The sequence below is a fragment of the Arvicanthis niloticus genome, chromosome 29 (genome assembly GCF_011762505.2).
Source record: "Arvicanthis niloticus isolate mArvNil1 chromosome 29, mArvNil1.pat.X, whole genome shotgun sequence".
Classification (NCBI taxonomy): domain Eukaryota; kingdom Metazoa; phylum Chordata; class Mammalia; order Rodentia; family Muridae; genus Arvicanthis; species Arvicanthis niloticus.
Genome location: NC_133437.1, coordinates 11,223,351 through 11,246,053, shown reverse-complemented (window position 1 = coordinate 11,246,053; position 22,703 = coordinate 11,223,351). Strand labels below are relative to the sequence as shown.

The window sequence follows — 22,703 nt, the reverse complement described above, 5'->3', positions numbered from 1 at the left end:
TTACGATATTATGCACATTTTGTTTTTTAAGATATGATAAATAGTATATCAGGTTCCTTTTATATATGGATTATCAAATTTCAGGAACTTTGAGCTTTCTTATCCAGTGACTAGTCCTAAATGCTCTTTGAGATGATAAAAATAGTTAATTAGCTTTTAACCAAATTTTTCATTTTAATATATTATATGTTATAGTCTTAATAAGTTAATTGTTTTTAATATTTTGTATTAATTTCCATCAACTCTAGTTAAGTAAACATTAATCTTAGTTTTTCTAATACCACTTAGGTCAAGGAAAACTGTCTATGGTAGGAAAAAAAAAGCTCTAATAGAGTAAAGGGCATCCATTCATCATGTTTTTTAAAATCCTTACTTTAAAATTTTTATATAACATTTTTATAACATTAACAAGACTCAGTTTCTTCCCTTGAGGTTTTAAAATGACTAACTCTGAAACTTAACTACCTTTAATTTTCTAGTTACTTTACTTTGTATAGGAATAAAATGATGAATGAAAAAAAGATGTCATTTATATACTTACTCACTGGCTAGTTGTTATGTCAATTTGATATAAGCTAGTGCCATCTAAGAAGAGGAAATCTTTATTGAGAAAATGCTTTCATTATATTGGCTGTGGTAAGTCTGTAGGGCATTTTCTTGAGTGATGATTAATGTGAAAATGCTTAGATCACTGTGGGCAGGCGGTCCTGGATTTTATGAGAAGGCAAGGTGAGAAAGCCATAAGGAGCAATCCAGTTATCAGTACCTCTCCATGGTCTCTGTGTCAGCTACTGCCTGAGATTCTGCCCTGACTTCCCTCAGTAATATACAATGATATGGAACTGTAAACAAAAAAGAAACCAAAACCACAAAACAACAAAAAGCCTTTTGTCCTCAAGTTGCATATGGTCAGGTTTTTTACTACAGCAGTAGAAACTCTGCCTAACACATTTATCACATTTTACACGTAATTAATACAACCAGGTAAACAATTAAGAAGCACTTCTATCTACATCAGTTTCTTACTTTGGATAAATCATACATTTAGAGGACGCAAAACTTTACATTTTTTTCCACCTTGGTTTGCAATTGTAGTTTCTGTATTTCATTCTTGACAAAATGTAGAAGTTGTGTTTTTATTTATAGACTATCTTATTTTTAACAGTTGTTTCTACCTTCTCAAATACAATTTAGGCAGGAAAGAGGCATAAGCTATTCAAAGAAGTTAAAACACCTGGAGGCCATCAAGCAGTGTGAAAAGACATTAAATGAAATAATCCTTCTGTTTATCTGATTTAAGATATAAGCTAGAGACCCACCTCAATGAGTAACACAGAGACTAAGAAATCTATGTACAATTAAAGGACACAAAGGAGGAGAGCACAAAAAAGTAGAACTTGTTGTCAGAGAGTAACTACAATAAACATTAATAAGTAGAGAGTTTAAAATCATGGAAATAATAATAAACAGAAAAATATAGAAGAGAATGGAGCATAGCAGTTGAGAGAAAGTGTCAAAATTGGAATCGCTATGGGCCACCAAAATTATTGCATTTTGTTGATGAGTTGGTAAAACCCACTAAAAACAAACAGAAAGGAAGGAAAGAAGGAAGGAAGGAACAAAGGAAGGCAAGCAATTAAAAGAGTGGAGAGAAGAAAAATGAGAAAAAGACTGAAAAAGAAAGGGAAAAGGTAAGATGGGGTCAAAAGCAACAGAAGATAGAATGAAAGAAAATATGAATTGGACTGTATGCATTCATCTAGAGAATATGTGGGGAATAAATTCAAGCATACTCTGAATTAAAATCATAGAGAAAAATTCTGAAAATATGCCACATATAATACAGAAATAAACATACTTCAGATATCACATTCTGTGTCCTCACTTTGAAAGAAGGAATATAAAAGGTTACTGCTTAAATAAAAAAGGAACTTGTGTTATGAATTTAAAATGATGGTATTAGTAAAAAAATAACAATTTAAATGTTTTCTAAACTGTAGATATTTATCTACATTTTCATGTTTATGTACACACATGTGTACATGCATATCTACTACAAAGCAAATGCATTCCACCAGCAGTAAACACACCTGATATCCAGAACTTTGTCTATATTATCACTTCCTTTATCACTTTATTAGTGATAAAGTGATATCACTAATATTATCACTTTAAAGAAAGAGGGAGGGGGCATTCATCTACAAAATGCTGCTTGGTTCCCAGGATTAGAACAGTATAGATTTGATGAGATTAGGAAAATTTCTTTTAAGTTAAGAAAACATTAAATAACACAAAATCATGAAAGGATATAACTGGGACACAGGGCCAGCTAGATGGGGCTGTCACTAACCAAATGCAAAATGATGAAAACAGTAAAAATTGTCAATAAAGTCATGAATTATAAACCATTAAAAATAAGTAGTCTTTAGACTACATGACTAATAAATAGATACATAAAAAAACAATGGGAGAGGAAAATCACCTACATTTGAATGCTAAAGTTCAAACAGTAAACTGGAGAAAGTGCTGGAGGTGGAAACTCATTTCACACCATTATGGCAATGGTTAATCAAGAATCATCAATGATACTACACCTGGGGAAAATTTTTCTCTTAGAAACAGGATAGTTCCATGATCTTAAAATGATTTCTCAGTGCTATGTTGAAAACATATGTTAAAGAAACTAAAATAAGAAGGCTTAAGGTGGGGTATGGGAAAACAGATGCTTTGATTAGAGGGAAGACAAAACTCTGAGATAATAAAATGAGAAAGCCAGTTTTGTCCAGTTACAGTGGGCTTCCAGGTAGCCTCTTCTCCTTCCAAGAACACAAGAATAGAAGGCATTGTTGATCTTTCACACATTATTCATCTAATTGGAACAGTTTATAGTATGGGTAAAGATGACATCTCAAAAGCCTACACTTATTCCAGGAAATAGGTCATCTTGGACTGCCCTACCCAAGAAGTTAGAAATGAGGAAATAAAGATAAATGTCAGCTACATCTTCATAGTTAAGATAAATGATACCCTTGCATAGCCAGTAATTCTTGGGGCCCATTACAAATTACCAGCTATTCACATAGCACGGGAACCAAAAAGAACATGGTTTAATGTGTAGCTAAATAACTCAATCAAGGTCTATATCTAACAAACCAAGCCAAATCAAGGTCATTAGATGAACAAAACATGATATGCTCCTGATTGTCCCTGAGGACATGTGCAAAGAGAGTACACCTTCATTGCTTCAACCCATAAGATGCCAAGAAGCCAACCAATATCAGACTTCCCTTTCTCTGTCTCACTTTACTTAGAGTATGTCTTAGAGCAGAGATACCTGACATTATTTGAAGAATAACCCTGTGCAGACCTCTCTGCAAGCAATGCATGCCTCAGCACACAAGTCCTGCTCTAGCTTTCCAACCATATGATAATTAGGTACTATGTAATTACAAATCAACCCTTTCCACCCATACCCTTAAGATCCCTATATACCCTACCCTTGGAACAGTAAAGTAGAGCTGTCATACTGAGCCTGACTTGAGGAAGTTTTTCCATCATACTTGTGGAAATCTGAATCCTGTTTACCACTTCTGCTCTTTCCACCCTCATGGGCTGCTGACCAACAACCACCAAAGAAAGGAAGAGCTTCAAATAGTGTGATAAAAGACAAAGACTAAAAAAATTCTTCTGATTAAAAGAAACTAAAGTAAAATATACAATGACTAAATATAATATCTAACCATCGATTATATTATATACTAGAGAAGAAAGGCATCATAAAGCTTAAGAGAATGTAAACAAACCCTCTGACAAAAACCCTCTGACATTTATCAGCTACCTGATAAATGTAGATTTATAGCATTAATTCAAGCTGTGGTTATATACAAGAATAGCATTCATAGTCTAAGAAAATATACAATAAACTCTTTGGGGGTTTAGTATCATGGTGCATATTATGTTTTTTAAAATACCAAGAAAGAAACAAAGAAAGTAAAAATTATAAGCCAAATGGAATACAATATTTTTAAATGGCTCAAATTCATTTAAAGAATATATTGCCTTCTAAACTTGTCTTGCAAGATTTTGTTAGCTAAATGTCTTGCAAATATTTCATAAATAAAAATAATAATCAAAAATGAATTTACTTGCCGGGCAGTGGTGGTGCATGCCTTTAATTCCAGCACTTGGGAGGCAGAGGCAGGCGGATTTCTGAGTTTGAGGCCAGCCTGGTCTACAGAGTGAGTTCCAGAACAGCCAGAGCTACACAGAGAAACCCTCACTTGAAAAACCAAAAAAAAAAAAAAAATTACTTTATTGTGGATGGAGGGGAAGCCATAGGTCCCACCTTGATGATTTATGGTTGTTGCAAAGAAGTGTCTTGTTCCAAAGTGGTATAAACATTTATGAGTTGGCATTTACTTCAGTAAATAACCTCCCTTCCATACAGTAGGCTAGAAACTCGATTAATCTCAGTGGGCTATACAAAAGAAGACATGAAACCAGAAGGAGAAGATGCTGAGAAGGAACCAAGAAGACAAAGGAGAAGAGAGAGGAGGGGATCATAACTAAAAGTCATTATATAAATGCATTAATCTGTGAAACAAAAATGAAAACCTTGGAATTCCAGCATTTTTTACCTCCTGCTTTTGGAGAGGCACCACAAATGTGGCAGTATGTCTGCCAAAGAAGTCATTCAACCCCAACTCAGCTGAGTAGTTTAGAAAAGCAATGGAAGAAACATCCAGTGCTGAATTGAGCTCTAGATCTAGGCTTTGGAAGGTTTGAATTACCTGGGGAAATGCCATTTTCAAAGTTAGATGTATATATTGGCTTGAAATCCAATCCTTTCTAGTCTATCAGAAGACAATGGAGATATGGTAGAAGCACACTGTGGGTGTGTCACTGTAGTTGTCAGTGATCATATGAACCTTACCATCTGATCTGCCCTTCCAATGCTCAATTGTGTAGCTGACTCCTGAACTGGAGAAATGACCATCATCTCCTATGGGACCATGAAGAGGATAGCTTGGTTTCTGGTAGAGCAATGGCTAGAAATGGCCAGAGAACCTGTGAGGGATGGAATATATTTTGCAACATACCCAGACCACAGACGCCTGACACTCGGACAAGACCTCCATTGATCCGCACCTTTCAGTCACATAGGGGAATGCAGCCCCTCCCAAAAAGGTTTGTGTCACCTAGCACAGGTAGAGGGTGTGACTATAGGCCTCAGCCTCAAGAGATTTCCATATTAATGAGATACCTGAAGGCCAGAGGGTGTAGCCAATTAAGCATTCTTTCCCAGACCATCCTCCCTCTTTCCTCCCTATTTAACTCAGATCTGACCTGAGTTTTGGGGGAGTACAGCCAGATTCATCTACTTTCTGCCATGACAACAAACCTTTAAAACCATGGACTTCCTCCTGTCTTTGGGACCTCGACATGGAGAACCATGGAGAAACCATTTAATTAATGAGCCACTGCTGGCGCCACCACCGCCTAATCTCCCACTGAGGACTTCTGTGCCCTTCTGCCACAGCCTTGAGCAGGCCTTCAAGTCATTTACCACAGTAGACCAAACCAATAGGACCTGGAAGACATTATATTAGCCAGCCTTGGTGCCCTGCAGTCTGCTACCGAGCTAAGAAGAATGGACCACCTGTTGAGCTTGCCTTGACACCTTCGGGCTGCTATCCCCTCACCCAGCTGCTGGAGAAGAGACTCTGGGGGTTGGGGCTTCCCCTTTATATGTGAAAACAAAATATTAAACTTCGGGCCTTGATCAAAATATGTTGTCTTGGCCCCATGTTTCTCTCACCCTCCATTCCCCTTTCATTCCCAGCCTTCCTCTCAGGTGAACCCAGTTACCCATAGCTACTGGGGGCTACAGACTTCTCTACATTCCCTCCATGGAGGCCACCAATTCAACCAAGTTAGCTGAGCCAGCTAGTAACCAAGAGTCTCAACCTGTGGGGTGCTGTCAGGGTTTCTCTCTCTCTCTCTCTCTCTCTCTCTCTCTCTCTCTCTCTCTCTCTCTCTCTCTTTCCCCTCTCTCTCAGCTGCAGACTGGTTCAGCCCATACACCCCCAGTCTCAACTCTTCTGCAGCTATCAGCAGCACCTAGTTGCCCAGGAGTCTGAGACCAGTCGATCCCCACACACCTTCTTGGCCTTCTTGTCCGGGGGTTCCCCACTCAAAAGCCCTGTCCCCTCAGGACCTCAGACTAAGATCTCTCCCCACCCAGGCAGAGCCCTGGTGGCTTCTCACAGCCTAGCGTCTGCCCAGTGCCACTTGGAGGGAACTCAGTCAAATTCCGTGCTTCTGCTCCCTGGAGTTGGACCCATGCCTGCCCACATGCGAGCTAACAACCCCACAATCTCCAACCATCTTTTACTGTTTTGAAAGATCTACTCAACCACACACACACACACACACACACACACACACACACACACACACATATGAATTGCCCTGCTGCTGTTTGTATTTTGATGCTAATTCTGCTTCCTCAATAGAGTCTACCCCTACTAGGATTGGATCACATGAAATGGCAGATATTTAGGATATGGTGCTTGGTCCAGATTGTTACCAGAAAGCCACCATTTTTCTGCTGCTCCAGCTCTGGACCACAGCTCCAGATATCTAGAAACACTGGCCCTGGCATCTATGAGATGCCAGCATGGTGGCTAGCTCTGAAAATTCACCATGCTACCCCCCACAAAGCTTGGCTGAGACCCAGACAATATTCACTCTCCTTGCTGTACTCGGTAGAATGAAGACTCTTAATACTTAAAGATTATCCAATAGATGTATATATTTGGAAATGCTCAATTAACAAGATGCCCACATAATTAGAATAGTTACCCAATATCTATCCTTTAGATTTAAATTGTTACCCAGGACTGCTCTCGACCCATTCATCCTCCTCTATGGTTGCTAGTCTCTTCTTTCTCCTCCCCTTCCTCTCCTTCTCTCCTCCCAACTCCTCACTCCCCCTACTTTTCATACAGCTGAATCACTGAGCTTTATTGCAAATGTAGTGGGGGAAATATCCCACTATAATCACATACTCAGGTGATTTCATGTGAACCTTCTTCCCATTTTAACTGGTCAAATAAAGGCTACAGCCTGTGATTGGGCAGTGGAAGGGAAAGGCAGGTCAGAGGTTTTTGAGACAGAGAGAGAGGAAGGAGGAAGAGGAGATGAGAAGACAGAAGAGAGAGAGGAAGACTGAGGAATAGGAGGTAGAAGGAAAGTAGAGAAGAGCCACGTGGTCTGGAAGAGCTGTAAGTAGTAAGGAATCTCATAGATGGGGAATAGAATAGTGTAATGGTATATCTGTCTATCTAGTTATGCAGCTTGTAAATATTATAACTAAGTTGTGTGATCATTAATACACAGCAAATATGAATTAATTTCTACCCCTTTCCCTTAGGCTATCAGAACCTATGAGTACCAATGAGTATCATATGTCACATGTAACTCTTTTAGGCCATTGTGTGTGTAGTGACTAATAGTAGTAACTTTGAAATCAGAATTTTGGTTTTAATCTCAGTTCTACTATATAGAATCTGATGAAAAGCAAAGAAAGTTAGTTAAATAATTCAATATCAGTTGGTTGCCTTCTCTATTAAATAAAAGTGATTTTACTGATGTCTCCTAAGTAGGATTCTTTGAACACATATAATACCTTTACCTGGACCGTGAAAACCGATGGTAAAAATGGGATATCACACACACACACACACACACACACACAGAGAGAGAGAGAGAGAGAGAGAGAGAGAGACAGAGACAGAGACAGAGAGACAGAGAGAGACAGAGACGGAGAGACAGACTGTAAATAGACACCATTCTACAATAACTCTCTGAAAGTATCTATTTAATAATAAATATTGCTCTGTCATAAAAAGCCAATGACAGTTTCTATTGAATGCCTCCTTCCTTATCAATTTCCTTCTACTTCATAGTGTTAAGTACCCATTTTGTGGAAGAATACAAAGATAATTATAAAACCTAGCTTTTATTCTATATATTCCCATGTTATAGTAATGAGATAAGACATAACTGATTATAATACATGACATTACTTCCACGGAATATTATACACCTTTTTTAAAGTGAAGTGAACAGCACTAGAAGTTGGTGATTTTGAAATTGTTAATTTTTTCTGTAGGAAATTTGTATGAGGTAAAAGTTCTGAAGAGGACACTAGGGAATAAGGAAAGCAAAGGAGGAAAATTCAAACTAAAGAAACACAATGAAGTCCAGTTCAATCATCAGAAAATTGTTTTTCTTTCTTCTCATACCCAGTCTCCCAGTGGCATCACTCAACCATTCAAAAACTTAACAGCATATGTGCAAATATTAATTAACTCAGTCCTCTCACGTTTTCTTCTTTTTCTAATATCAGGTTTTTCTCTTATAGATCTGAAATTACAAATAGGTGTTACAGTGTCTAAAAAATATACAAATTCAACACCAAGAGAAATTTGTTAATTTGAATTTTTCAGTTTATGTTGCAAAGTTCTTCCATTACACAATTCATTACCACAATTCATTTTAAGTAAAGTTGAATTTACATAAAAATATATTTTAATTTTCATTTCACTGTTCTATATAATGTATTTCAGTCTCCAAATACTTCTGTGAGTCTAAAGAGTGCCTTACTCACTTTGTGATATACACCTTTCTCACTACTTAAAGTAATTGGATTTTATTTTTAAAATATGACTTTGAAGTGAATCTCCTGTCCCTAAGGATAATTTTTATTTTATGTTAATCAATTCATGAAATGTTTCATTTCTCCTACAATGGACTTTATAGTGGAAATATATCACATTTTTCTAAAGTTTTTCCAAAGTAATTGACATTTGTCTGGCTGGCTCTTACAATAGGAATACAGATTGCTAAGTGTTCTCTAGAAGAAATGGAGCATATTCCCTGCTGAGATCTCTACATTTGTCCCAACTTACCCCACAGTTTAGAGGCTAAGTTAGCAATGTGCAAGATTTTTTATGGTTCTGAGGATGACAGGTTTATATGGAGAATGTTTGTTTAACATGGTTTATAAATGTGTGGGTGAGTAAAACTGTGGGAAGACTCACCCAAGGCTCCTTATTCATGTGTCTGCAGTGTGGGTGGGAAGGTAAACATCTGTGGGTTGGCAGAAACCACAATCTTTCGCACTTCTTTTTCCCATCTGCCTCTTGGCTCTCTCCATTTCTCCTTGCAAACTTATCTTATTTCTCTTTCCATCCTACTGTCTTGAAACTCCTGTTTTCACCGTAACATTGGCCTGGACTTTCTCTCAGCTCTCAAAGACTGAGGATTAGTTTCTAATAAGGTGATAAACTTCTAAGAAAACATTGCTGAATGGAAGCTGCAAGCCTCAGAAATATTGGGATATGTGTCTATTGGATTCTTCTGGTTAAGCTCATAACAAAGGTCAAGAAAAGGTCCACTATGCTTCTCAGTGCTCAGTGAGAAGTTAGGAGGAATCTGTGGTTAGCCTTCCTTATTTTATTAACTTGTTGGGTAAACAATAGAATACCACCACATTTGTTTGAGCTTTTTCCCCTTTCCCTTATAGTGAATTTAAAAGAGACCAAGATAAGGATAAAATCTATTCTCAAAATATGCTATTAGGTACTTAACTAATTGATAATCTTTAAAGAGTAATAAAGAGAAAATACTTAATTAGTGTAAAACATCACTTATTATTTTCTTTTTTGGGCGGTGTATGTGTTTGTGTGTGTGTGTGTGTAAGAGAGAGAGAGGGAGAGAGAAAGAGAGAGAGAGAAGACTGTATATGTATGTGTGTGTTTTGTGTTTTAAATAAAAATGAGCAGATGGCACAGTATGTAATAACACTTGTGCAAGCCTGAAGATGTAAGTACAGATACTCAAAACCCAAGTAAAAGCTTGACACAGAAGCATAGTGTCAGTTATCCTAGTATGCTGTAATGGAAAAATAGAAGAAAAAAAAAAAGATGTCTGTAGGAGCTCAAAGGCCAATTAACCTGGCTTACACAGGAGAGAAGGAATACTTTCTCAAAGCAAAGTCTAAATGCAAGGACTGATCCTAAATGCTGTCCTCTGACATCTGTATGTGTGTTGTATCACTAAAACACCCACACACATACACACAAGCAATAACACACACATAAAGATAGACACGCAGAGACATGCACAGAAAGACAAACACATACAGACACACAAACACACACACACAAAAGAAAGAAGGAGAAAAAATTAAAAGAATAGTATTTTAATCCAGTGTTTTGAAGTAATTGTCATGCACATACTAGCCATGAACACAGAGTATCAGAAAGCTGGAATGTGCATTTTTAAGTATGTTTAGTATTGTCCAAAAACATAAGACAGCCAAATAGTACTGCTTTATGTTCAATTCTTAGCAAAGCTGGAAAATCATCACAGTAATACAACAGAAAGAGAAAGGCATTAAGTTAGGATAAACATTTTCAATGACAAAATAAAGCTGCTATTCAGATCGATGATGGGAAATGTTCCAGTCAGAGATTGAAAAGCGTTAATTTTTATTTTATTTTATTTTATTTGTTTTTCTCTCATATATTATATCCTGACTACAGTTTCTCATTCCTGTCCCTCCCTCCTTCCAGCACCTCCTCCAAGACCCACACCTCACCACAACTCTTGCCTCCCCTCAGTAAAGAGTAGGCCTTCCAAAGGCATCAGCCAAATGCAGTATAACAAGCTACAGAAAGACTCGGCATGGACTATCACAACAAAACTAGACAAGGCAACCCAGTAGGAGGAAAGGAATCCCACAAGTAGGCCAAAGAGTCAGGGACAGCCCTAGCTCCAATTGTAATGATTTACACTAAACAATCTTTCATTGTTGTAAAGAGACACCATGACCACAGCAACTCTTATAAAGGACATTTAATTGGAGCTTGCTTCCAGATATAGAGGTTTAGTCTATCATCATTATGGCAAAAAGCATGGCAGTGTCTAGGCAGGCATAGTGCTGGAGCTGAGAGTGTGAGCTCTACCTCTTGTTGTGAAGGCAGCTAGAAGACTGACTTCCAGGAAGGTCTCAAAGCCCACTCCGACAGTGATACACTTCCTCCAACAAGGCTACACCTATTCCAACAAAGTCACACCTCCTAATAGTGCCACTGTTATCCTAATAGTGTCACTGATGTCAGTGGGCCATCTGTATTCAAACCAGTACACCAAACTACTTAGGTGAGACCTCTATTGGCTCCCTGATTTCTTCAAGTTCCCATAAGTCCCTGTCAGTTGATTCTAAGGGCCTTGTTCTCTTGATGTGTCCCTGAACCCTGTGGTTCCATCTATCTTTCCTTCCCCTCCTCCATGGAAAGCTTGAAGTTCAGATTTTGACTAGTGTTTGACTTAGGTACTCTCCATCTGCTCCCATCAATGACTTGATGAAGTCTCAAGCAGTTGTTAGACCTATGTAATCATTTATTAACTCTAACTATCCCCCATGATTGTTAATAATTTGCAGTAATAAACATGTTATTATAGACCACAAACTTATTCCTAAACATTTTGGGATAAGCTTTTCTGTGCAACTCTACACAGCCAGGTAGTACTAGTTAAGCTGGTGGTAGGACTGGGCTCTGGTGACAATGTGGTTTCAATCATTTGCTTATTCCGTGATTGTCCTCCCCTTTTGTGGACTCTAAGGAACTTCCCAGGATGCTTTTGAGTAAAGGAAGCTTTTTACCTTAAGAGCTTAGGGTTTTGGCAGGGCGGTGGTGGCGCACGCCTTTAATCCCAGCACTTGGGAGGCAGAGGCAAGCGGATTTCTGAGTTTGAGGCCAGCCTGGTCTACAGAGTGAGTGCCAGGACAGCCAGGGCTACACAGAGAAACCCTGTCTCGAAAAACAAAAAAACAAAAAAAAAAACAAAAAAAAAAAAACAAAAACAAAAACAAAAAAAAACAGCAAAAAAAAAAAAAAAAGCTTAGGGTTTTAAGAGGTAAGAAAGGCAGCTCTCAATATTGTCACATCTGGGAAGGACACTGGCACATTTCAATTTCTGAAATACTCTCCTAGTGGTGGAGGTCCCAGGAAGGGTACTCCTAATTCTTATGAAAATAGTTTATTTAACTATGCTCTATCTGCAACAGTTCTAAAGCTAATTCTAGTCATTGGCTTCTGTGACTCACAGAGAAGACTCATTGATGTAAATTAGAATCAATGATAAATCAATCTACAGGTATCATTATTTATAGTATATTAAAAAGTAGAATTAAAAAACAAAAAAAATGTTCCCTGTTTGTAGTCAGGTAATTATAGGCCCTAGGGATGGGGGAGGAAGAACTGCTGTTGTTACTTTTGCTAAATGGTGATGTCATTAAATTTCCTTCTGGTTATTTGTTTTTATACCGATAAATCTGTACTGCTGTCAGCCTTGGTATGATACATATTTCTGCAGTGAGCTCTAGTCAGTGAAGATTTATAAAAATTCAAAGCACAGAGAACAAGTGTGAGTGCTCAGGCCTAAGTGAAACTTCTATACTACCTTTTCCCCCAAGCCTCAGGGAACACTAAGGAAGACAGGGTGGAAAAATATAAGAACAGGAGGATGGAAAGGAGTACTTTGAAATGCTCTCTTCTGGGCATAATATGACCATTGCTCTCGCATATTCACAGCAGATGTGGCTATTTGCATATACCTGAGAAAAGATTAAACTAGTCAAAATTCCAGCATAGAGGTAGAGGTCTGGTCACAAAGCCTAGCCCTAACTGAGGAGCAATTAACAGCTGATGACTACTGGGAGAAGAAGAATCAATTTGCCCTGAGCATGTCATCACTGGTGGGTTTCTATGCTCAAATAGATGGCTAAAAAAAACATTTCCATCTGGGCAATATCAAATGTACTCAATGGGATAGCTTAAACAAAGAAGACATAAAGTTGGGAGGGGAACATGTTTAAGGCTGTACAAAGGAAGTTGGAAAGAAGACATAGACATCATCAACATAAATTGTATACATTCATAGAATTCTCATAGAATAAATACAAATGTTGTTACAAATCTTTTAATGTAAAAAAAAGACAGAACAAAACTCTTCTAAAAATTGAAGAGGGGACTGAAGAGAAGGTTTAACTGTTAAGAGTACTTGCTGTATTCAAGTTTCAGGAGATCTAATACCTTCTTCTGACTTCCATGAGGACAAGACAACATACATGATACACATCCATACAGATAGGCAAACCAGAACAGATAAAATGATTACTCTTTTAGAGACAATACTCACAGGGACTCCATCTAGATTAGGCAAGGATGGCCTCCACTTTTGATAAAATTTGCAGCTATGTTTAAGAGATAGATCCATAGATATGTAGATGATGATGATGAAGATAGATAGATAGATAGATAGATAGATAGATACATACATACATACATACATAGACAGATAGGCAGACAGTTTGACAGAGAGCTAGACAACAGTGTAGTCCTGTGATTTGCTTAATTCCTGTTACTTGCTGAGACTTAGTTGCTTGAATGCAATATTTTTACACACCTCTTAGGATATAGTTCACTATGTAAAGAGGGTACTTTTAGAGAAACTTTATCATCAAATATGGAACATATTTAGACTAATCTTAATTTAACAAGTCCATGAGGTGTCATTTTAAAAATTATAATTTTTTAATTATAATATAATTACACCATTTCTCCCTTTCTTTTTTTTCCCTCCAACCCCTATCATGTACCCTGCCTTGTTCTCTTTCAAATTCATGGCTTCTTCTTTTCATTTGGTGTTGTTACACACATAAATAACATTATAGAGACCGACAAGGTTGTATTTATGTATTTAGGGATATGTATAGTGACCCCCTTTTTAAAAAGTAATCTATCAGTGTCTAGTGAACTTGTCTAATGTTGATGCTCCATGAAAATATTATGTTCAGCAGGAATAAACGAATTCCTAATCCAGGGTAGCTCCCATTGTCAGAAGGTACTTATCTCTTCCACAACCTAATCATGCTGCACATAGGAAATTTTATCTGTATGTCTTTAATATCCAATTTCTTTATCTTCAAAAAATCCAGCTCTTAGCACTTCAGTCCACCATTACATCCTTTGTGCTACATACTGGTTGATCAGTTGCTTGTGTTCCCTCAGACAGGACTACAATGCACATCTTTCAATGTTGGCAAAGAATCATAATCAAAATAAGTGATGTACTCACATGAAAATAATTTTATTTCTTGGTCCATAAACGTGAACACACACAGTTAAACAGCTTCAGTTACCTCAATAAATTGTTTCTGGAAACAAACCCCAAGAATCCTAGATCTGAACTCAGAAAACAGCTCAGGTCTTAAAGAAGGTCACTTGGTGCTGGAGCACGCTCATTCTAGATTCAGACTACATTTCCCACAATCCATAGGAGCCGCTATGGCGCTTGGTATGTATTTGAACTACAAAGCCCACAATCCTCAGAGCCTGCCCGTTCACTGCGTTCAGGAAGTCCGTGCTGTAGTTCCCATCTTCCCTTTCGGTCTTCGCGCGCTGGGTAGCAAGGTCGGGAAGAAAGGTGAGGTAGTACGGCCATTTCTTCCGCCCTCCATCTCTGCGTCCTTCGCAGAACTTCCAGCAGCGGCATGTTGGGCCAGAGTATCCGGAGGTTTACCACCTCCGTGGTCCGTCGGAGCCACTACGAGGAGGGTCCGGGGAAGGTGAGTGAGGCCCCGCTGCTTAGGGGCAGGGTGACGCCCGGCGCCATCCGCTTATCTCGGCCGGCCTAGAGAGGGAAGTGGCTAGAAAGGAGCTCGGGGAGACACTCAGGCCCCTCAGTCCACATCCCTGGGAAGGCTGGCAAGCACAGCTCCTCACCGCTGCCTCAAAGCCTTCCCAGAGCGAGGCCTGGAAGGCTGGGTTGGAGCTGGGCGGCGTCGGAAATGAGTGAAGGTCATTGGAAACAAAAACAGAGGGCCCGTGGCTGTGGATTAGCCGCTTAAACCAGCAAACTACATTAGAAGCGGCGCTCCTCGCTTAAGCCAGGTTTAGCCCCAGGTATAAGTAAGCAGAATAGTTAGTGGTAACTGCCCCGGAATTGGTAGGTGAGCCCTGGTAAAAGGATGTGGAATAGTTTACCTAGGAAAAAGCGAAAAAACTGTACTGTGATTGATACTGCGGTGTACTGGGTGGAGAATTTCTAATAACAACAAACTAGAATGTTGCTTGTTTCCAAAGTTGCTACTTCGGAGAGTGTTTTCAAATACTAAAAACACAAGACTCTTGCACTTATTAGGCCTCACCGACTGGTATTAAGAAAACCTAAGTGTCAAATGCACCTGATGATAAAATAAGATTGCCCCCGACCCTTTTAATAAAGTAAGTTCAGATGCTTTGAACGATTGGTTTTTTTGCCGCGTTTTCTCTTTCCCAACAGAATTTGCCATTTTCGGTGGAAAACAAATGGCGGTTACTGGCTATGATGACCGTGTACTTTGGATCTGGATTTGCTGCTCCTTTCTTTATAGTAAGGCACCAGCTACTTAAAAAATAAGGATATTTAATTCATCCCTCTAACAGGTAATTAATAAGTTTCTAATTTTCCCAAAGCAGTACTTTCTGTTCTGGACCCTATACACTCTCCCACAACACACAAGTAGATAGTTGTCTGCTGATTCCTGAAGGTAAGTGTAAATGTGATATTGGTAGAGGCAGTTTGGGAAACTCAGAAAAAAGATAAGTTTTGATCAATAAAGGTCAGTGTTTAACAAGTGCCCCTTTAACCCAATAATCAACACATTTTGCAACACCTGTAAGATAAGTAATATTAAAATCCCATTGAAGACACAAAGTTAAATTAATTGAGGTTCCATAACTAGTAGCACTATTGTAGGGTTCCTACATAGGGTAATCTTGTTCAGTGTATCACACTTGATAAATCAGTCTTGTGTCTTCTACTGAAATAACTGAATCTTCTAAGATAAAAATGCACTAGGTATATCCAACCTATGGCATTACCAAATGGCATTAACATCTACAATGTTGATGGGGAAGAAACCCTCAAGTGTTCAGTGTGCTTTTCATTTCTACCAATCCTAGTTATCGCTTCTATGGTATTATTAAGTTTAGACATAGTGGTAGCCTAGATCACTTCATTTACAAATGGGTTTATTTAGCATAATCCAGATATTTGGTACATGTGATGAAGCAAATCAGTATGAATAAAATGATACTGTAAACGCTTTCTGATGTATCAAATTGATAGGTGACATGAAATTGCTGTAACTTGTAAAGTCAGGCTTCTAATGCCATTAATTTTGTTTTTATTTTGCAGAATGAAGAAAGTTTAAGAGATATGATCTGAAAATTGGATTAAACTCTTGAACTCTTATACTAGAAAAAATTGTAAATAAACTAATGACATAAATAATGCCTCTTCTCTGAAATAAGGAGTGTGATACTACTTTTGGTTTATGGGGGCTGTATGGGGATCGGAGGGATGGGTCAGTGTATAACATATTTACAGGGTAAACATAAGTCCTGGTTTTGTATACTTGAGTACTCTGATCAAAAGCTGTCAAGCATAGTAGCCTGCCCTTAATCCCAGCACACAAAAGGCATAGAATCCCTCCCTAGTCAAGCTGGTCAGCTAAGCTAACTAGAATTAACAGGGAGCTCTGCATTCAACAAAAGATCTTGCTTTAATGGGCAATAGAGGTATACCTGAGGTAGCTATGGACTTCTATGTACATGCTCACACATGTCTCAAATGAGAATGCATATGCATACAAACATAATTAGCATGTGATTTACACTTTATTCAAATTACTGGATTTCATTTAACCTGTTTCTTAGGAACATGTAGGTAACAATTTGAATATACAGACTCATCCTAGTTTAAAGGAATTTAAAAGTAAGCCTTTGGAGATAGAAGTTGGTTTTTTAATGATTAATCATTTGAAGAGCCAATAACAAGTTCTAGTTAATTGGATACTTTGGCTATTTCTATATTTATAACCTAAAATTAAAGATTTTGTATTTGATAGTACTGCTAACCTAAGTCTTGCTTAGAACAGGAGTAAAATAATCCCAAGGGGATATAACAACATAGAGGACAAATAATTTTTTAGGAGTGTCCTGGATGGGGAGGTAAGAGTTCCCATTAGTAATTCTATCATTGAGTAGTAGCTGTTAGCAGTGAAACATTACTTAGCACTTGAAATGCAATCGTGGACTTTCTAGGGCTATCTTACTGGTAGGGAAAGGTAGCTACTGAATATTCTAGACCCTAGTTTCCCTCTTGGAATACCACCAATGGTGGAAAAATAGAAAGAAAAAAAAAAAACTTGCAGAGGTTTTGATGAAAGGGTGTTTCACTGTTTTTGAACCATAATAGTATTTAAAACAAAATAGGTATGTAAATAGGTATATCACTGCATTCTTAAGATCATTGTGAATACTTGGTGAATCTAAAATATTGAATATGCCTAGAGGACAATTGCAGGGAAGAAAGTCATACTTGAAAGGATTTAGTTAAAGCCCACAGCTGATGCAATACAGCTTAATGCATAGTACAATCACTGTCTAACCTCTGAAGTGTGTACATTTTAACATTTACAGTTATATTTGAAAAAAACCAACCTAAACCTGCCGGGGGGGGGGGGGCAGCATACTCAGTAACTTACCATTATTAATTTCACATAGGCTTGTGGTTAGTATAATTGCCATTAAATTAGTTTTAATAACTAAAATTAAGTTGACCAGAAAAAATATATTTCCCTAGAAACAAGTAAACATACCTTTTGCAATATTTCTCAGACTCCACAGCACAGGTATTTAGCTGAGCAGGTAGTCTGGAAGAATAGAAGGAATGTGGGTTTGGCATCAAGTCATGCATGGTTGAAAAATAAATACCAAACTCAGTAAGGGACTCTTCCTCACATTTCTTAAAAATTTTATGTGTATCAAAACTACTTGCTTGTGATAATTGATGAAAAATGTATGGGATGGCGTATGATTATTGGGCCTGGCATGGAGCATGAGATTCCCAGAATCCATTCAAAGCTACATGGAGGCTCCTGCCTATTAAAAAGCTGAGGGAAGAATGCTGGCCAGAGAATAGATCCTTCAAGCTAATGAATCCCTCAAGTCAGCCTACCATGTATCTTTGAATTCAAGTTCAAACTTGTCTCAAGGTTTTGAGACCTGCATTCATTCATACACAAGAATGAAAACATTTCTAGGATCTGGCTATAGAAGGTTGAAATGGGATGGAGAACTAAATGCATTTTTGAGGGTGGTCCTACAACTGTTGTGCAAGAGGTGAGTGTTTCCAACAGTTGCCTGAGCTATATTTCATACTGTGAAATAAGCCTTTCCATGTCATAAGGGTATGTGGTGTACTTTCATATACTCTGATCCTCTTGAAAGTAAAAAATCCAGTATGAACTATGGTGTTTACTCACATGCCAGTAATTTCAGCCTCATGTTAGCTCAGGGTTTCTGTACTACTGTCAGTGTCTTCGTTTAGTTCAGATATCTTTAGTTTGTCTCTGTTGAGCCTTTCCATAATTCAGAACACTGCATATTCTCAAGCTCTCAATGGTTTTATAATTACCCATGTAATCACATTTCATTGCACAGGTTTTCTATACAAATTTGTCATCTTTTGAGATCAAAGAGGCTTGTTTATTCATGTATTACATCTGTTATCTAGTAAGTGGTGAATGAAAATCTTAACAGAATCAGAACCAAAAGTGATATTCCATTGAAAGACAAATTCACAGCTTGTGTATTTCAGTGTGCCATAAGTAATTCCACCAAAACTGAACTAGGGTCTCCCAAATATGAATATGGTGAAATAATTCAAATGTGGGAACACAAAGGTAGGATTGGTGTAATGTAACTCAGGAGTGCACGGTTTATTCCATTTCACTGAATTTTCTTTGCCCAAACTTCACTGATTATGGAAAGATATATTGATTTATCTTCTGGCAGACAAAAGGTAGGGATTTATATTAGTCTAAGAAAAAAAGAATCTAGAGCTTAGGAGACTGGAGCATCACTAAGGCTCTCTCTCTGACTAGCCAGCCCAACCAAAAAACATGGTAGAGTTCTCTCAAAGGAATGACCCAGGGTACAATAGATGAGGACACCAACTGTCTCCTGACTTTCATGTATGTATCCACATTGTATACAGAATCTTAAAATGAGTCCCTTAAGTATGCCTATAAGTGAAATTCCTATGATTTCAGCTGTCGCCACATCAAAATCTTAAAATTTTGATATATTAGCAAATCATCTTATAATTCGTATACAAAAAGGAAGAAAAACCTGCAATGTATATGTTAATGTATAAATGAAAGATTTTTAGAATAAGACAAAGCTGATTTTGGATAGACTTGAGTTCATATTTAAGTATGGGTATAAGCAACGTGATTGTTACCTGACTTACACGTCCATAAGACTTGATGAATATGGGTGAAGCAAACGCTTGTTTTGGCAAAGGAAAAATAAGAACAGAAGTGGTATTTGAACACAGGCTGTTGAAAGGCAATGCACTATTCACTTTCCTGGTTCAGGGATTAAGTCCCCACCAGCTGAGTCCCTGAGAGACAGTAGTGAGTAGAGATCTTTATTAAATACATGGAGGGGGGAAAAACAGATTGTTTTAAGTCTATGGGGGTTCCTTTAAAAAGATCAGCTTCTCAACATCTCTAATTCTGCAACACAGAATGTGGCAAATAGATCCCCAAGGCCATTTTCAATGTAAAGTGTATCTCTTATTACATCTAAGGAAGCACAACAGACTAAATCAGAGATAGGAAAAATCTCTTAAACATTCCCTCTGTGTGAATAGGACTCAGAGCAAGATAAATAGCCTTGGGTTTCCAAAGTGTGTTTTGTTTCAGATGCAGCTATTAGGATTTGCTACTCTTTCATTTTGATAGACCCTATTCACTTATTGAACCCCGTTGTTTAAATTGGAAATATAAGTTCCCTTTTCCTTTGACAGCATCATACCAGAGTACAGTAGCTTTCTAATCCTGTGATTTGGGTATATTAGCAAACAATGCTATTTGTCTTTCCTAAGTAGTTACTTTAACTGAATTTTTCTGTTATTTCTTCAAAAATTCATGTTTATCCCGTTTTCTCTGCTCCAGTGAAAGATGAAAATTATTCAAGGTTTTAACAGGATTCTGTGTACGTTTCTATAAGTTTTGTGTGCCTTCTTTGCTGGAGTTAAAATGTACTACCATAATAAATATTGGGTTTTCAACAAATACATTTAGATAAATAGTGTTAAGGACAAATTCTGAGTTCGGTAAAACTTCTAAGTAGATATAAACTACCCAAGATGGTCTCACACTCATTCCTTGATTCCCAGGGAAAACAAACAAACAAACAAAAACAAAACAAGCCATATATTACTAATTCTCTTGGATTCACATCTTAACTCTAACTTGTTTTGCTTACCGTATCCCACTCATGTCCATAGCTGCTTTATTTATAATAATCAGAGTTTGGCATTAACCTAGATGTCCATCAATATATGAGTAGATAATGACAATATGAAACATTTATACAAAGAATAGTCTTCAGGTGTTGGGAAAATTAAATTATGTAATTTTCAGGTAAATGGATAGACCCACAAACAAGTAAAAAAGACAAATATTGCATGTTTTGTTTTATATGTAAATGTTAGCTTTTAAGCATATATATATATTACATATATAATATATATATATATGCTTAAAAGCTATGTATATATACATATATATGTATGTATATATATGTATATGTATATATGTATATATGTATATATGTATTTGAATCCCAATAATCACAGGGACCAGAGGGTAACTTTCAAGGAAGGAGACATAAAATATAATTGTAAAAAGATAAATACGAAACTGGAGTAGAATTAAATGCGGAGGGAATAGGGGACAGATTAAGAGGGAGAATTGGGAGGGACAACTAACACTAAAGCCCTTTTGAAAATCCACATGTAAACCCAGTATTGTAAACTCTACACGTGTATAAAAAGATTTGGGTGTAATTCATATAATGGAGGGATGACACCCCAACTATATATCATAGAGTGAGGAATGGGTGATATTAAGTTGTTGAACAAAGGGGTCCTGTAGAACATCCTGCCCCAAACAACAACAGACTATTGCCAATACTATTGGTTATCCTTCACAACATGATAGTAAGGTCCTATTGCTGAGGACAAAACTTACTTTATTATAAAATAAGGAGTAGTTGAATGAGTGTCCTACTAGAAATTTTACCTCTACTGACATAATTTCATGGTGCTAAAAGGTATTGTGTATGTTACCAAAGAAGAAGAAGCATCAGTCTTACACACCTCTGAACCCTGGAATTTGCAACAGAGACATGCATGCAAGATATACTGTTGCAATAATGGCATGAATGTTACAAGAGTCACTAACCACTCTATAAAATTGTATTTAAGACCAGTTCCTTTAAGTGGAACCCACACCTAATACTGCAAATGTGTCCAAGAATCTGAAATTAAATGAAACATTTGTAAATATAGCAGCAGAAGAAAATGTTCCTTGATTTAAAAATTCAACAACTAAAAGCATGAGTAGAGAAGGGATTTTTTTTTTTCCAAACAAAAAAGAAAATGCAATAATCTTTGCAATTTCAACTTGGGTAAGGGTAGATTTTCCCGATGCTAAAAGGACTGAGGGAATGGAGAGGAAAAGGAAAAAAAGTAAACATTTATAGGCAGTGACCTTAAACATAAGCACAGATCAGTATAATAGAAAGCCAAATGCAGAATATTACCTCAATGCAGGAGGGTCCTCATGTGTCTTTTCTGAGAAGACACATGAGTACATTCTCACATTACTGGTATGCTTATTTCAGCATGGATTGACTTAATCTATTCCAGAAATTAATTGGTATATAATTTTTATAGAGAGAATTTTTCTAGAATAAAGGCTGGAGAAACAACCTAGTAGGAAAATTGCTTGCTATATAAGTTTGAGGACAGGAGTCCAGATCCTTAAAATACATGCAAAACCAGGAAGACATTGCTGCCTGTAACACTAAAACTCAGGAGACAGAGTCGTAGTATCCCAAGGACAATCTGGATAATGAGACTACCTAGAATCCGAGACCACTGGATTCAGTGGAAGATTCTGCCTCAATAAATAAAGTGCAAAGAAATTGAGGAAGATACCCTACTTTAATTCTGGGCTTACACATCCACCTGAATACACACATACAAACATGTATACATGTGCACTCACACTATAAACATGCAAAATGTCTCAGCGCAAAGATGTTTTGAGTATTAAATAACATCACTTCAGGAAATTTGAACACACATATCACATCTAGCATTATCAAAGCATTTCACAGAGGTAATCAAAGGGAGTCAGGACAGAAACTTTAATGGGACAGGAATCTGCATGTATAGAATCTAGAACTCAGCTGCCCAGGGATGGCACCATTCACAATAGGATTGGCCCTCCACCACAAAGCATTAATTAAGAAAATTCCTTACAGGCCTACCCTACAACCCAATCTTATGGGAGCTTTCTGTGTAATTGATTTCCCCCTTTTCCAGATGATTTTAGCTTGTGTCAAGTTAACATACAACTATCTAACACATGAGGATTTAATCGGGATAACACATTGAAGAATAAAAAAGTTAAATATCTAGTATAAAAGTTATTTGTAAAC

At 37.4% G+C, this 22,703-nt stretch overlaps 1 protein-coding gene and 1 non-coding gene across 2 annotated transcripts; both read left to right on the top strand.

Annotated features, from left to right (window-relative positions):
• The first annotated feature begins 14,496 nt into the window (after nucleotides 1–14,496).
• Cox7c (cytochrome c oxidase subunit 7C) lies at nucleotides 14,497–16,413 on the top strand. Its single transcript, XM_076927107.1, has 3 exons — nucleotides 14,497–14,704; nucleotides 15,421–15,563; nucleotides 16,318–16,413. Exons 1-2 carry the CDS (start codon nucleotides 14,630–14,632, stop codon nucleotides 15,535–15,537), a joined length of 192 nt encoding a protein of 63 aa, XP_076783222.1. The 5' UTR covers nucleotides 14,497–14,629; the 3' UTR covers nucleotides 15,538–15,563; nucleotides 16,318–16,413.
• Nucleotides 16,177–16,236, top strand: LOC143440508 (small nucleolar RNA Z39). The gene has a single exon (XR_013108162.1). It is a non-coding gene; the product is annotated as a small nucleolar RNA Z39 (small nucleolar RNA).
• Nucleotides 16,414–22,703: the final 6,290 nt, after the last annotated feature.